Source organism: Oncorhynchus tshawytscha, linkage group LG06 (genome assembly GCF_018296145.1).
Source record: "Oncorhynchus tshawytscha isolate Ot180627B linkage group LG06, Otsh_v2.0, whole genome shotgun sequence".
NCBI lineage: Eukaryota > Metazoa > Chordata > Actinopteri > Salmoniformes > Salmonidae > Oncorhynchus > Oncorhynchus tshawytscha.
In genome coordinates this window covers 61,395,766-61,411,856 of record NC_056434.1, presented here as the reverse complement: position 1 = coordinate 61,411,856, position 16,091 = coordinate 61,395,766, and the positions used below count along the sequence as shown (strand labels likewise).

Genomic DNA, 16,091 nt, shown 5'->3' with positions numbered 1-16,091 from the left:
GAATACGTAGAAAGCGTAAGCTCGTTGATGGTACATTCACAGCTGAATAGGGAGTCATTGGAACGCAGCGCTTTCAAAACCTGGGGCACTTCCGGATTGGATTTTTCTCAGGCTTTCGTCTGCAACATCAGTTCTGTTATACTCACAGACAATATCTTTACAGTTTTGGAAACATTAGTGTTTTCTATCCAAAGCTGTCAATTATATGCATATTCTAGCATCTTTTCCTGACAAAATATCCCGTTTAAAACAGGAATGAAAATGAAAATACTGCCCCCTAACACCAAGAGGTTAAGTTTTGTTTTTTTACTTTCTTCTTATACACTAGCTTCAAACAGCTGAAATTACAACATTTTTGGTTAAGGAAAATCTAGTTCACAGCGGTTTAGATGGGACAATGATTCTCTGCACTATGCTTGCTTGTTTTCTCACAAACTGAAATTATGCAAACTATTTAAAAAATGTAGCAACCAGGAAATGGCGGAGCCATTTCTGCGTAGTGCATCTTTAAGTAATCATCTATTCGGGCCTGACCTAAGTTTTGTGAGTTGGGAGGTATCTAAGATGGGGCTTCCACCACTTGTTGTGGGCCCACGATGTGCCGGTCAGCGGCCCACTCCAACACACCTCCCCCTAGCCCAGAACCATAGCTCGCAGACCCAAACATTTCCTTAACCACCGACGATGTAGCTGTTGCCAGCACTTAATGGAGGCCTTTCATGTTTAAACCTTTTCACTTTGTCTTCCATTTCTTTGAATTTCTACCTATGTCATTAATACACACCGTTTTCACCTCCCCTACTCAAGTGTTTGCTGAGGGTGTTAGTATGTACTTACAGTAATTGAAAGGGGACTTTTTTGGAAGCGGTGAACCGGGGCTAATGCAGGGACATTATGTGCCATGCCATGACAGAGACAAACTAGTGTTCGGTACTGGAAACCCTTCAGGTATCTGTGTCAAGACTTCTTAACTAGGCAGCATTTATACAGTTAAGTAACCCACTTGTGTAATCAAACATGTTGCTGTTTGCGTGTAAACCAACAGGGAATGTTCATCTGTTATTGACAGCATCTGGCAGAGAGGGGGTAATTAAAGGCACTTGTTAACTAAGACTCACGTTCTGAGACATTACCAGAGGGATCCCATTCTGGAGATACCCCCACCCCTCTTCACTATTTATGAATAGCCTGATGCCAGTACACTTTGTACTGTCTTGGCACACTAAGGCGTAGCCTATAGGCTACATTTTATACGGTAACCCAGTCATTGCGTAGGATCACTGGTTCCCACTCAGACCAAGTGCTCTGCTAGGAGTAGAATTGAAGCAACCTCACAAGGGATTTTATGTTTTAACCGCCCACACTTTCAGTTTATCTTCCTAGCACTTAACTTAACTATGAAAACATGCCAAGGAAACTGAGATTTTAGGCTGTGACCCTAATGAATGCTTCCCCATGTGTTTCAGGTACATTACGGCTCTGACAGACTCTGAGGAAGAAGAGAAGAGTGAGGCTGATGAGAGTCAGGAGGAAGTGACTGTGATTGAGCCTCTGGACGAGTTCTCAGCCCTCCTGGAGAGGATGGATGCTCTACACAATGGCACGGAAGGAGACAAGAGGGAGTGCCTCCGCACCATGCTGGATAAGAGGACAGAGGTGGGCTTCTTCAACCAACAGTCCTAGTCTTTAGTTTGGATATCCTAGGCCTAGAAGCAATGTCCAAGACTGCCGCACAGAAGAAATGCCAGCCCGCGCAGCCAGAAATGCACAATATTGAAGCGTTACTGAATTTATTATAGTTCGCCCCATTATTTTACACTAAACTTAGATCAACGTTTCCCTGTGAGACTTGTGAATCAACATAATATTATCCCCCTTTTTAAATGCATCAACCAAAACAAATCTTTGCAAGATTGAGTTGGTGACTTTGCTGAAGGCAACAGAGTAGAATTCTACTTACCGGTAGCTAACGAGCCGTCTTTCCATCACCCGAGTTTGCGAGTTGATGCGCTTTTCAGGTCAAAGTGCAGAGCCACATGCACATTTGTTAATATTCTTTGCTAGTTAGCGAGTTATTTGCCCAGTTAGGCTGTAGCTAATTATTGGTCAGAAATGGGGGAGTGACTGCTTCCTACAAGAGCACAAAACTTGTACATTTCTAGCTGTCTTTGAAAAGCAAGTCAGGTAAATGGCTTTTATATGTCTTAAAGGGGCAGTGTTGTATTTTGAGACAGGCTTGAATATGCAAAGAAGCCAATAGGCAGAGGGTAGCCTACATTTTTCTCTGATTCTCTGTATGGTAATAATAATGACTTTTATTTTGTAAAGTGGTTTCTTGCGTCATATGACGTAATACAATGCAATTCCCAGTCACCTATTTGGCCCATTGTTGTTACAGACCAAGTAAAAAAATCTCTCCTACTTGTCAAAAGGTTAACATCAAGCCCTTCATAAAACATGTTATGTCTCTAACTTAAAGGGTTACAGCCTCAGTGTTCAAAGTAAGCACATGCTGGAAGTTGCACGGAATTCTCACAACGTTCAACTTTCTACTCAAGAGACGTTAAAATTTGCTCCATGCTGACAATAATTAGATGGGATATTGCATAGAAGAAATCTATATTTTTCCAAAATAGCAAAACAAATACTATTTGAATCCAAGTCTGAGCAGTGAAGTTCCTCGGTGAAGCCTGCCTCCAAATGGAAGTCAATATGTGAAATTTATTGACACTCCTCTTTTCTTCACAGTTTGGACAGAACACTACTTTCTTATGGCGACTAGTTCGGGCCTATGTGGATGTCCACGACATCACTACCAACCTAGAGCAGAAGAAGACCCATGCAGAGACTGGTAATAAATCACATACTGACCCCTTGATCTCCAGTATTCACAGCATGTACCAAAGATTAGGGTTATACAATTCCCAAAAATTCCCAAAATGTCACGGTTTCTATTCCCCAAAATGCCCAGGTTTTTCAGAGTGTCTGGAAATATGCAACCGTAGCAGTTCCTGGTATTGGAGACATGTATGTTCATTTGCACAACTGGTTCTGCAGGCCACCCACTTGTTGGCAGTGTCCACATCTCGGAGTGGCCTGGAAGTAGTCCTGGTGTTAACCAGCAACTGAATGACACCTGGAAAACCAACCAGTTGGCATGAACCTCTAGTATTGATAATATGACCTCAGTAAGCCAATTTCAAATCTGGCCACAAAGATAACTAGCAGGATCTGTGGTGAGCTTTGGCGAAGTTTGTGAGCACAGCTGTATTCTGTCATCCGTAGGCTTATGATGAAGTGCTCTACTTACAGCTAGCTATATGTGCATTAGCAATAATGCACAATGAGCCATTCACAGGGTCTATTGCGCCACATTAAGTTGTCAGTAAGACACAGTTGTGCATGAACTTATTTCCCAAATGCAACCTAGCACAATGGCCCATTTGGCCAAAACAACACTACATATAACAGTTAACTTTTCACGTTCTTCACATGTCTAGAATGACGTAATGCTGTTGGCAAGAAGAAACAAAAGGCGACATGACTATAGACTTTTAGCACCCACCTCGTCATCATGAAAAACTTTGGACACCTGGTTCTGTCCCATCTCAAAACCACCACTGACGCCCTCCTTGACCACATGCAGTTCGCCGACAGAGCCAATTGGCCTGTGGATGATGGCGTCAACATGGGCCTTCACTACATCCTTCAACACCTCAACAACCCGAGGATATTGTTTGTGGACTTTAAATCAGCCTTCAACACCATCATTCCGGACCTGCTACAGCATGAGCTCACACAGCTGAACGTATCTGACTCCATCTGCCGGTGAATCACTGACTTCTTCTGACCAATAGGACACAGCAGGTTAAGATGGGAAAACATCTCTCAACACGGGGGCGCCACAGGTTTGCATGCTCTCTCCCTTCCTCTTCTAACTACACGAATGACTGCTCCTCCAACGACACATCTGCCAAACTACTCAAGTTTGCTGATGACACCAACCTGGTCGGTCTAATTTCTGACGACAAAAATCCAAGTACCATGGAGAGGTTGACCGCCTGGTGCAATCGCAACAACCTGGAACTCAACACAGTCAAAACCATGGAAATGGTGGTTGACTACAGGAAATTCCCGCCACCATCTTTCTCCCTCGAGATTGATGGCTCAGCCGTCAGCACTGCCGAGTCATTCAGGTTCCTGCGAACCATCATCTTTCATAGCCTCAAGTGGGCGGACAACATCAGTGGTGACCAAGAAGGCTCAACAGAGGCTATCACCGTCTGGTTTGAGTCTGCTTGTTGCAAGGGCAAACTGCAGCGCATCGTCCGGTCTGTGGAGAAGGTCATCGGCTGTCACCTTCCCTCCATGAAGGACTTGTACACCTCCAGTACAAGACCATTGCCGACCCTGCCCACCCGAAATACCCTGTCTTTCAAAGACTGGCAGACGGTTTAGGTCCACCACTTTAACCTTTTCTTCCCCCATGCTGTGGCCCTCATCAGCCGGCTATTGGGCACATAGGGATTAAGTGACTTTGCATTGGACTGATTACTGCACATTGTCATCAATGACCTGAAATAGTAATCTGCATTATACTCCATTTGCCCATAATGTTTGTACCATACAGCTGTGGTGGCATATAGGGTTGTGGCGGTCATGACATTTCATCAGCCGGTGATTGTCAATCAAATAACTGCCAGTCTCACGATAATTGGCCGCTAATTAACATACACACTTAGTATCTCCTGGCTTCCACGCATAGCCTACAAGCCACTACTGCAGACCTTTGGAACAAAAAGTCTAATAAATCCATGTAATATAGCCTTCAATATCAATTGAATATCCAATTTGCGCATATTAAAGATAATTGGAACAACTGTCCACGTTTATTTTTTCGTCAGCCAACAAGTTGAGTAGGCTTAACAAACAGCAAAAGCACTAGCCTATGTCAATCTACTATCCCCCATAGTACAAAAGTTGACCTATTCTGTGCGAGAGAGAAATATTACAAACATAGTCTGGGACAGTTATGGGATGGGATAGATCCCAAAGTATTACAACCACTAGCATCCCAAAACTTTTTTAAGTAATGGGACTGACTCAACAGATCAGAAGGTTTAGCTATAAATGTTGATAACTATTAGGCTATTTCTTCACATAAGCGCAGCAATGCGCACATGGCAGTAGGCTATAAGCACAAATGTTCCATTAGTGGGAAAACGCCATTCTCAAAAGTGACTACAAATGCGATTTATGCATGTAATGCTTTTATTATGAAAGTTCATTTTTACAGTGGAAATTATTTTTTTAGGCTCTACACCCGTTGTAAAGCGGATTAATGTGCTTAACTTCTTAAAATTATTTGGCAACTTTATTTGTGATACAAACCGTATCAAAACATATAGGTCTATGGGCTAGGCTACATGAGGTGTGCAACTGATTTTTTATTTTTTTTTGTCGTTTAAAAAGGGTATGCATTTCTTGCCTTACTGCACACAAGCTGGTGATGATATCATTCACAAGTGATAGACTAATATTCCCTGTGGTTAATTTTCCTGCCAGCCAGGTAGACTAATAACCCTGTTGTAAAGAGAAGCAATGTGCTTAATGTTAGGAAAGTTGAGAAATAAATATAGTAAGCCTATTAACGTTGATGGGATCCTCTTTTTAATAGAGCCCAATCACTGTTTTCTCACGCAATTGCATAGCCTATTGCCTCACAAGTCCTCAACTGGCAGCTTCATTATCTAGTACCCGCAAAACACCAGTCTCAACTTCAACAGTGAAGAGGCGACTCCAGGATGCTGGCCTTCTAGGCAGAGTTCCTCTGTCCAGTGTTTGTGTTCTTTCGCCCATCTTAATCTTTTAATTTGATTGACAAGTCTGAGATATGGCTTTTTCTTTGCAACTCTGCCTAGAAGGCCAGCATCCCGGAGTCGCCTCTTCACTGTTGATGTTGAGACTGGTGTTTTGCGGGTACTATTTAATGAAGCTGTCAGTTGAGGACTTGTGAGGCATCTGTTTCTCAAACTAGACACTATGATGTACTTGTCCTCTTGCTCAGTTGTGCACCGGGGCCTCCCACTCTTTCTATTCTGGTTAAAGACAGTTTGTGCTGTTCTGTGAAGGGAGTAGTACACAGCGTTGTACGAGATCTTCAGTTTCTTGGCAATTTCTCGCATGGAATAGACTTCATTTCTCAGAACAAGAATATACTGACGAGTTTCAGAAGAAAGTTCTTTGTTTCTAGCCATTTTGAGCCTGTAATCGAACCCACAAATGCTGATGCTCCCGATACTCAACTAGTCTAAGAAGGCCAGTTGTATTGCTTCTTCAATCAGAACAACAGTTTTCAGCTGTGCTAACATAATTGAAAAAGGGTTTTCTAATGATCAATTAGCCTTTTTAAAATGATAAACTTGGATTAGCTAACAACGTGCCATTGGCACACCGGAGTGATGGTTGCTGATAATGGGCCTCTGTATGCCTATGTAGATATTCCATTAAAAGTCAACCGTTTCCAGCTACATTAGTCATTTCCAACATTAACAATGTCTACACTGTATTTCTGATCAATTTGATATTATTTTACTGGGCAAAAAAATGTGCTTTACTATCAAGGACATTTCTAAGTGACCCCAAACTTTTGAACGGTAGTGTAGGTGTTCACTCAAATCGCTAGTTTAAGAAAACTTTCAGCTTGCATGTTTTTATTTTCTCCCTGCCTTTTTCACATACTCCATCCCCTGCAGTGCTTGTAAGCAGAGTTACAATTAACTCACAACACTCTTTGCATGTCTCGTGTAACTGTAGCAATATGTTGGCCATGAGCCTCAGCTTATTACGTGCAGCACTATACCATTTACCATCTAGACTAGAGTCTTTCTCTTTTTCTCAACTGAGACTGTTGTGTGATTGTGCTGAACAGTACAGACTGGCTTGATCCGTTTCGTCATACAGTAATCCTTCCTCATTAATGGGCCTCTAATCAAGGCTGGCCAGGTGCTTTCCGCAAAAGGCACCATTGTCAAGTGGTTTGGAAACACAGACGGAAACAGGGCGATGCAGTGTTGGCTAATTTTAAAGCAACAAAGACATCAAGTTTATGGCCCTGTTGTCTCCCTGGATTATCTTTCATATCACTGTTGATTTTTATTTGTTCATCTCATGCCCAGTCTCTCGTCGCGTTTTGTGTGGCGTCTTTTTGTTTTTCGTGTGATGCGTGTTATTGAATGATGTCCATGTAATCCGTGTGGTTCTGTTGAATCTCCTCTTCTATTAAATCTAGGTACATTCCTATATGTTTGTATATACTGTATGCCGTGAACAAACGTGCCAGTAGTGTGTATACTGAGCTCGCGTTTCAGTGCAGTAGCTCTATTCTTGTCCTCCCTCTTCACTCCCCTCAGGGAAGAAAGTTGGAGAGGAAGCCGTGAAGATGGACCCTATGTGTGCCGAAAGTCATCAGTGGTGAGTCTTCTTTGCTAATAGCCATATGTTACACATACATCCTCTTAAACCTATGTTGCAGTCCTAGTTGGGCAACTTAATTAGTTTGATGCCATTCAGTTATGTCATTTATGGCTAGGTGCCATGTCCGTCTAGCCACTTAAATGCCAAAGAGTGAACATTGTTACCTCTCCTTGGATGTCCGCTCCACTGACTCCATGCGTAGTTGTTGCCTCGATGTTGTGTCCGTATGAGGACACAGACTACCAGGCCCTCACTTCCTCCCAACACCCATCCATGACCACATTGGCTGTGTGGTGTGTGTACTGTGCACACACACCCACCCTTGCAGAAATGGGTAAACGGAGGCTAGGGTTACGATCTATTTGAAGCATGGTTCGTAAAGTAGCCTAAGTGTTTGTGTGTGTCTTCCTTCTCCCTTGAACAACTGTGTGTCCCTGGAACTTTATCCAAATAAAATGTAATTTGTCACATGCTTCGTAAACAACAAGTGTAGACTTAAGGTGTATGCTTTCTTCCCAGCCGAAACAGTTTAGTAGAGTTCATGCATATATTATGACAACGTTTAGATTATACATTTTTTGGGGGACTTCGGAGATATTCGGGCACACTACATTTTTTTCTGGAGGCAAGCTGAAGTTCGGAGCCGAAGTCTACGCCTCTTCGTCGGTGATTGGCCAACAGTAGGGATTCTTCATTAAAGTCTTTGTTGTCGTTCAACAAGAGACAACTCGTTTGCATGCACATTTTTTCATTTAAAAAATATTTGGCCAAACATCTTATAATAGTTCATGTAAAATTGTGCAACTAAGATTGCTTTGGCAAAAACGTCAAAATGAGCGACAGATTTCTTTGGTTATCTTAGACTAATTCAGAATTTTGAGGAAGTGTATACTGGCTATGGCATCTCAAAATGGACAAACGGTACTATTGGTACTTTTTTCAAGCGAAGGTTTCAGCTAGCCGTGGAAATCCTTACTTACTGCAGCGAGAAGAAAATAAAAATAATTTTTACAAAAATAACATGAGAAATAAATAACCAATGAGTGGTCAACAGGATATATTATAAACAGGAGCAGCATATGTGATGCCTTAAAAGAGCAAAAAGGGTCAATGCAGAACGTTCAGGTAACTATTGGTTAGCTAATTAACTAACTATTTAGCAGTCTTAGAAGCTGTTCAGGGTCCTGTTGGTTCGGACTTGGTGTATCGGTACCTCTTGCCGTGCAGTAGCAGACGGAACAATCTATGACTTGGGTGGCTGGAGTCTTTGACAATTTTTAGGGCCTTCCTCTGACACCGCCTGGTATAGAGGTCCTGGATGGCAGGTTGACTGTCTGGTGCAATCACAACAACCTGGAACTCAACAGTCAAAACTGTGGAGTGGGTGGTTGACTACAGGAAATGCCCCCCAGTGATGTACTAGGCCATACACAGTACCAGTGGTGGAAGAAGTACCCAATTATCATACTTGAGTTAAAGTAAAGATACGTTAATAGAAAATGACTCAAGTGAAAGTCACCCAGTAAAATACTACTTGAGTAAAAGTCTAAAAGTATTTGGTTTTAAATATACTTAAGTATCAAAAGTAAAAGTATGAATCATTTCATATTCCTTATATTAAGCAAACTAAACAGCACAATTTTCTTGTTTTTTAAATTTACAGATAGCAGGGGCACACTCCAACGCTCAGACATATTTACAAACAAAGCATTTGTGTTTAGTGAATCCACCAGATCAGGTAGTAGGGATGACCAAGGATGTTTTCTTTATAAGTGTGTGAATTGGACCATTTTCCTGTGTTGCTACTCATTCAAAATGTAACAAGTACGTTTGGGGGTCAGGGAATATGTATGTAGTAAAAAGTACATCATTTGCTTTAGGAATGTAGTTAAATAAAAGAAAGTTGCCAAAAATAGTGAACTACAAATACAAAAAAAAAACTGCATAAGTACTACTTTAAAGTATTTTTACTGAAGTACTTTACTACACTGCGCATTACCCTCTATAGCGCCATGCAGTTTCCATACCAAGTGGTGATGCAGCCAGTCTGAAAAACAGCTTCTGTCTCAAGGTCATCAGACTGTTAAATATCCATAACTAGGCGGCTACCACCCGGTTACTCAACCCTGCACCTTAGAGGCTGCTTCCCTATGTACATAGACATCACTGGTCACTTTAATAATTTTATCCTTCTAACTGTGAATCAAATATAATGATCATGAACGTTGATACTGTAAATGACACGTTTGGAAATATTAAGTGCACATTTGGACTCGAGGGTGTTGGGTTTTGCTTGTATGACGTCAAAAGTGGTATTTATTATAATCCTCAACATCTTGTCTTTCAGAACCCATTGACTCCTCTCAATTTACAGCATTTCCCTCTGTCAACAACAAATGTGCAAAAGTAGCCCAATTAGTGGGAGGGATAGGGGCATCTCGTCATGTGCGGTGCTCATGTTCAAAACGTCTGTCAGTCAAAAACTATACCGCGCTGTGAAGCGGAGAAACTGAGCTCTGACGGGGCTGTGAGTGGAAAGGCCTATGTTAATTAAGGGCCTGAGACAGAGTGAAAACATGCAGCTTGAGTTGCCTCGGGACAGAAGTTCAGAAGCCTATGGTTTTGGGTGAGTGACAGAGTTGTCCTGCGGTCCCTAGAATAGTGACTCAGGCCTTTTTGCGTTGCAATGTGTGTCCGGAATCTTGTCCTTACAAGCATCTGGGTTTAGAGTGCATTGCAATCCCTGCCAGTTAAAATAGGACAAGGCCAATCATCACAGATTCAGGAAAATATTCCCCAGACAGATTGATTTAAGATTGTGTATGCGTGCGTGTCTTCGTTATGCTGCCAAAGCACACCAGGCCATGGCAGGAGATTGTCTGATTTGTATGAGCTAATCTTGATGATAACCTCATTTATGTTGGGTTAACCCCATGCTAGTGAAACTGGTGCACTCTGTGTAGTATATAATAAAGACTTAATTACATCTTGCAAATGAGGGCCAATTTTGATACAGCTGACATGTTTTGCCACGATAATAATATAGTGATGTTTATCTCAACATAGCATGCAGTACATTTGGAAAGTTCATACTTTTCATACTCCTTCCCTTTTTCCACATTTTGTTACGTTAGTCTTATTTTCTAAAATGTATTAAATCATTTGTTTCCCTCATCAATCTACACACAATACCCCATAATGATAAAGCAAAAAACATGTTTTTTGATATTTTTGCGAATGTATAAAAAAAATAAGAAAAACCTTTTATTTACATAAGTATTCAGACCCTTTGCTATGAGACTCAAATTGAGCTCCGGTGCATCCTGTTTCCATTGATCAACTTGATAAGAGTCCACCTCTGGTTAATTCAATTGTTTGGACATGATTTGCAAAGGCACACACCTGTCTATATAACAGTGGGGCAAAAAAGTATTTAGTCAGCCACCAATTGTGCAAGTTCTCCCACTTAAAAATATGAGAGAGGCCTGTAATTTTCATCATAGGTACACTTCAACTATGACAGACAAAATAAGAAAAGAAAATCACATTGTAGGATTTTTAATGAATTTATTTGCAAATTATGGTAGAAAATAAGTATATTTGGTCAATAACAAAAGTTTATCTCAATACTTTGTTATATACCCTTTGTTGGCAATGACAGAGGTCAAACGTTTTCTGTAAGTCTTCACAAGATTTTTACACGCCGTTGCTGGTATTTTGGCCCATTCCTCCATGCAGATCTCCTCTAGAGCAGTGATGTTTTGGGGCAGTTGCTGGGCAACACGGACTTTCAACTACCTCCAAAGATTTTCTATGGGGTTGAGATCTGGAGACTGGCTAGGCCATTCCAGGACCTTGAAATGCTTCTTACGAAGCCACTCCTTCGTTGCCCAGGGCGGTGTGTTTGAGATCATTGTCATGCTGAAAGACCCAGCCACGTTTCATCTTCAATGCCCTTGCTGATGGAAGGAGGTTTTCACTCAAAATCTCACGATACATGGCCCCAATACATTGTTTCCTTTACACCGATCAGTCGTCCTGGTCCCTTTGCAGAAAAACAGCCCCAAAGCATGATGTTTCCACCCCCATGCTTCACAGTAGGTATGGTGTTCTTTGGATGCAACTCAGCATTCTTTGTCCTCCAAACACGACGAGTTGAGTTTTTACCAAAAAAGTTCTATTTTGGTTTCATCTGACCATATGACATTCTCCCAATCTTCTTCTGGATCATCCAAATGCTCTCTAGCAAACTTCAGACATGCCTGGACATGTACTGGCTTAAGCAGAGGGACACATCTGGCACTGCAGGATTTGAGTTCCTGGTGGTGTAGTGTGTTACTGATGGTAGGCTTTGTTACTTTGGTCCCAGCTCTCTGCAGGTCCTTCACTAGGTCCCCCCGTGTGGTTCTGGGATTTTTGCTCGCCGTTCTTGTGATCATTTTGACCCCACGGGGTGAGATCTTGCGTGGAGCCCCAGATCGAGGGAGATTATCAGTGGTCTTGTATGTCTTCCATTTCCTAATAATTGCTCACACAGTTGATTTCTTCAAACCAAGCTGCTTACCTATTGCAGATTCAGTCTTCCCAGCCTGGTGCAGGTCTACAATTTTGTTTCTGGTGTCCTTTGACAGCTCTTTGGTCTTGGCCATAGTGGAGTTTGGAGTGTGACTGTTTGAGGTTGTGGACATGTGTCTTTTATACTGATAAGTTCAAACAGGTGCCATTAATACAGGTAACGAGTGGAGGACAGAGGAGCCTCTTAAAGAAGTTACAGGTCTGTGAGAGCCAGAAATCTTGCTTGTTTGTAGGTGACCAAATACATATTTTCCACCATCATTTGCAAATAAATTAATTAAAAATCCTACAATGTGATTTTCTGGATTTATTTATTTATTTTGTCTGTCATAGTTGAATTGTACCTATGATGAAAATTACAGGCCTCTCTCATATTTTTAAGTGGGAGAACTTGCACAATTGGTGGCTGACTAAATACTTTTTGCCCCACTGTATATAAGGTCCCACAGTTGACAGTGCATGTCAGGGCAAAAACCAAGCCATCAGGGAAAGGAATTGTCCGTAGACCTCAGATCTGGGGAAGGGTACCAAAACATTTTTGCAGCATTGAGGGTCCCAAAAAACACAGTGGCCTCCATAATTCCTAAATGGAAGAAGTTTGGAACTACCAAGTCTCATCCTAGAGCTGGCCGCTCGGTCAGGGGGAGAAGGGCCTTCTTCAGGGAGGTGACGAAGAATCTCATGTACAACCATCTCTGTTGCACTCCACCAATCAAACCTTTATGGTGGAGTTGCCAGACGGAAGTATGTACACTCCTCAGTAAAAGGCAAATGACAGCCCAATTGGAGTTTGCCAAAAGGCACCTAAAGGACTCTGACCATGAGAAACAAGATTTTCTGGTCTGATGAAACCAAGATTGAACTATTTGGCCTGAATGCCAAGCGTCACATGTGGAGGAAACCAGACACTGCTCATCACTCGGCCAATACCATCCCTACGGTGAAGCATGGTGGTGGCAGTATCATGCCTTGGGGATGTTTTTCAGTGGCAGGGACTGGGAGTCTAGTCAGGATCGAGGGATAGATGAACAGAGCAAAGTACAGAGATCCTTGATAAACCTGCTCAGGACCTCAGACTTTTCATTTTTTGACAGAGCTGAAAATCTTTAAGTCAATAAGTATTCAACCCCTTTGTTATGGCAAGTATGAATAAGTTCAGGACTAAAACATTTGCTTAACAACTTACACAAACTTCGGAAGGACTCACCCGGTGTGCAATAAGTGTTTAACATTATTTTTAAATGACTACCTCATTTCTGTACCCCACACATACAATTATCTGTTAGGTCCCTCAGTCGAGCAGTGAATTTCAACCACAGATTCAACCACAGACCAGGGACGTTTTACAATGTCTTGCAAAGAAGGCCACCTATTGGTAGATGGGTAAAAAAATAAAAGCAGACATTGAATATCCCTTTGAGCATGGTGATGTTATTAATTACACTTTGGATGGTGTATCAATACACCCAGTCACTACAAAGATACAGGTGTCCTTCCTAAATCAGTTGCTGAAGAGGAAGGAAACCGCTCAGGGATTTCACCATGAGGACAATGGTGACGGAGTTTAATGGCTGTAATAAGAGAAAACAGAGGATGAATCAACAACATTGTAGTTACTCCACAGTACTAACCTAATTGACAGAGTGAAAAGAAAGCCTGTACAGAATTTTGAAAAATATTCCAGAACATGCATCCTGTTTGCAATAAAGTAATAATTTCATTGCCACACTTGTTGCAGTAACGTTTTGTACTGAATACAACGTGTTGTGTTTGGGACAAATTCAATACAAGACATTACTGAGCACCACACTTCATATTTTCAAACATAGTGGTGGCTGCGTCATGTTATGGCAGGGTCTGTATGGTCCTGGAAAAGATATGGAATTTGAAAATCTTGTTTTCCAGGCCTTTTATGTTTTGGAAAATAATATCACAAAGGTTTTTTAGAAAAGTCATGGAAATTAGTTGAATCATTTATATTCATGTAGTTCGTTAAGACAAACTTAAGTATTTTATCAAAAAAGTGAAAATATGCATGATCAGAATGAATTTTGGTCGATTTTTGGTTGCGCTATCTGGTCTCTGTAGCTAGTTCTAGCTTGCTAACAAACCAACTAGCTAGCCAGGCCGGGTAAATAAATGTTCCTTCAACAATGCTTGGCTACACATGCCAAAGTAAGACCTGTGACTGGCGAAAGTTCAAAACTCAGCACATGTAAAATGCAACGTGCAGTAAAGATTTTTACGTTTCGAACATGGGGAAGGCAGCGGTAATTAGCCACATGAAAGGGGGGGGAACACCTCAGTGCTGTTGGGAGCAAGATGACGAGCTCGACACTGACCCCCATCAATAGCTTCTTCAACCCGGGGTTAGCAGCAGGATCAGCCGCCGTATCCACCACCACCTCTGCTACCAAGCAAATATCGATAGTGGTAAACAAGAATGAAGTGCTAGCAACCAAAGTATGGTGGGCCCTGAAAGTGGCGAACTCCCACTATTCATGTAGTTCGTGGCGAACTCTTAAAAGTCATGTGAAGAGGTGAAAACGAAACACATTGGCTCTGAATTCATGGGACATTCCTCTGCTGTCGATATACTTAGCTCCGATTCTTATTTTGCTAAGAACCTGCTGCAACTTTCACTTGCCAGTCCCAATGTCAACTGGAAGGTGTTCAACATACTACAGAAGAACATGTTGAGAGATGTCAACAAATCACAGATCAACATTGGGTCCTGTGTATTGTACATCCTGCATAACGCATTCCTTGATAGATGCAAAGCCGCTGACTGGGATGTAGAACACACACTCTCGAGTCTTTTTTTGTATTTTTTACGATTTCCCTGCACGTAACATAGACTTTGGTAGGAGCCACAGGTTGTAGCACTAGCGTGCTTTGGTTCTGCGAGCACTGGATAGAAAATGTCAATGTTTCAGGCTGCGGACTGCTGCTCTGGCCTCACGGGAAACAGTACGTGGAGATGGTGAGAAAAGGAGAACTACCCAATCCAAAGTGCAAGTCTTTTGACTTAGAGAATGACAGCTGTGCTGCTTTCCCTGTGAAAGTAGGCATCTTCAATGGCGTTGCCAGACAAATCACCCCCTTCCTCACCATGTACAAACCCAAACTGCCCTTCCTGAATGAGGACATGTTAAAAAATGATGAAAGGTAAAGAAATATGGATAATTATTGATAAGTTGACCACAATTTGTATGTGTGTGATACGATTGATACAGTATTTACGGTGCTTTGTCTTCCAAATACATGGGACAGAAAGGATCATTCCTAGTGCTGTTTACTAAAATAAAGTATTAATCAAACAATCGTCACATTGTGATTTATTTGGGCTGTTTTATGTGTACATTAATGGAATGAAAACAGTGTTAAAATGTAATCTAGAATCCAAGTTTCCTATCCGAGCTTAAACTAAAGAACAATATTCAATAGCTCACAGCTCATGGAACGCTTGTGAAGGAAAATACCTTGAAAGAAGCCACCTCAACACGGAAGCTCATCCAAGTTCCATTTGAGGACAGCAGTCAGCGCAAGGACAGTTCAATGATTAACACTGGATTTGCACCAGAAACAACCCTAAATCAATTCAAATCTTCCAGAAAGATTACAGAGAGGCAGGTGCTGGAGATCAAGATGGACTGCAGGAGACTCGTGATCATACTGCTGGAGAAGGTCATGAAGAAGGCTCCAGTGCACCACCATATGGTGAGAAGCATGCAGTGCTTCGAGCCAAGACGGATGGCAATATCCAAACAGCTGTGCGTACCACAGATAAAGAGAATACTGCTTACACTCGTTACTGCCAACCATGTGGGGGAGCCCGTGTGTGATGATGTTCTGAGAGAGTTCAGAGAGATTTGTGACGCTGCTGCACTCCAAGCCAGCTTCAGAGATTTTGACCCCAAGACAAACCAGGTGGACACACTCCTGCAGGAGACCATGGGATCAAAAGATGCCTTCTCCAGGCTGTGGGATGTTGTTCAGATGCTGTTTGTCCTGTCTCATGGACAGGCTAGTGTTGGAGA

At 42.0% G+C, this 16,091-nt stretch overlaps 1 protein-coding gene across 7 annotated transcripts in view; it reads left to right on the top strand.

Moving 5' to 3' along the window:
- The window catches only part of LOC112252829 (regulator of microtubule dynamics protein 2), a 71,952-nt gene that overhangs the window by 29,973 nt on the left and 25,888 nt on the right, over window positions 1-16,091 (top strand). For all 7 annotated transcript variants that reach the window (XM_024424468.2, XM_024424467.2, XM_024424469.2 and 4 more), the window contains exons 3-5: window positions 1,467-1,656; window positions 2,749-2,851; window positions 7,413-7,473. In XM_024424468.2, the coding sequence (XP_024280236.1) occupies window positions 1,467-1,656; window positions 2,749-2,851; window positions 7,413-7,473 (354 nt within the window). The remainder of the gene's footprint in view (window positions 1-1,466; window positions 1,657-2,748; window positions 2,852-7,412; window positions 7,474-16,091) is intronic.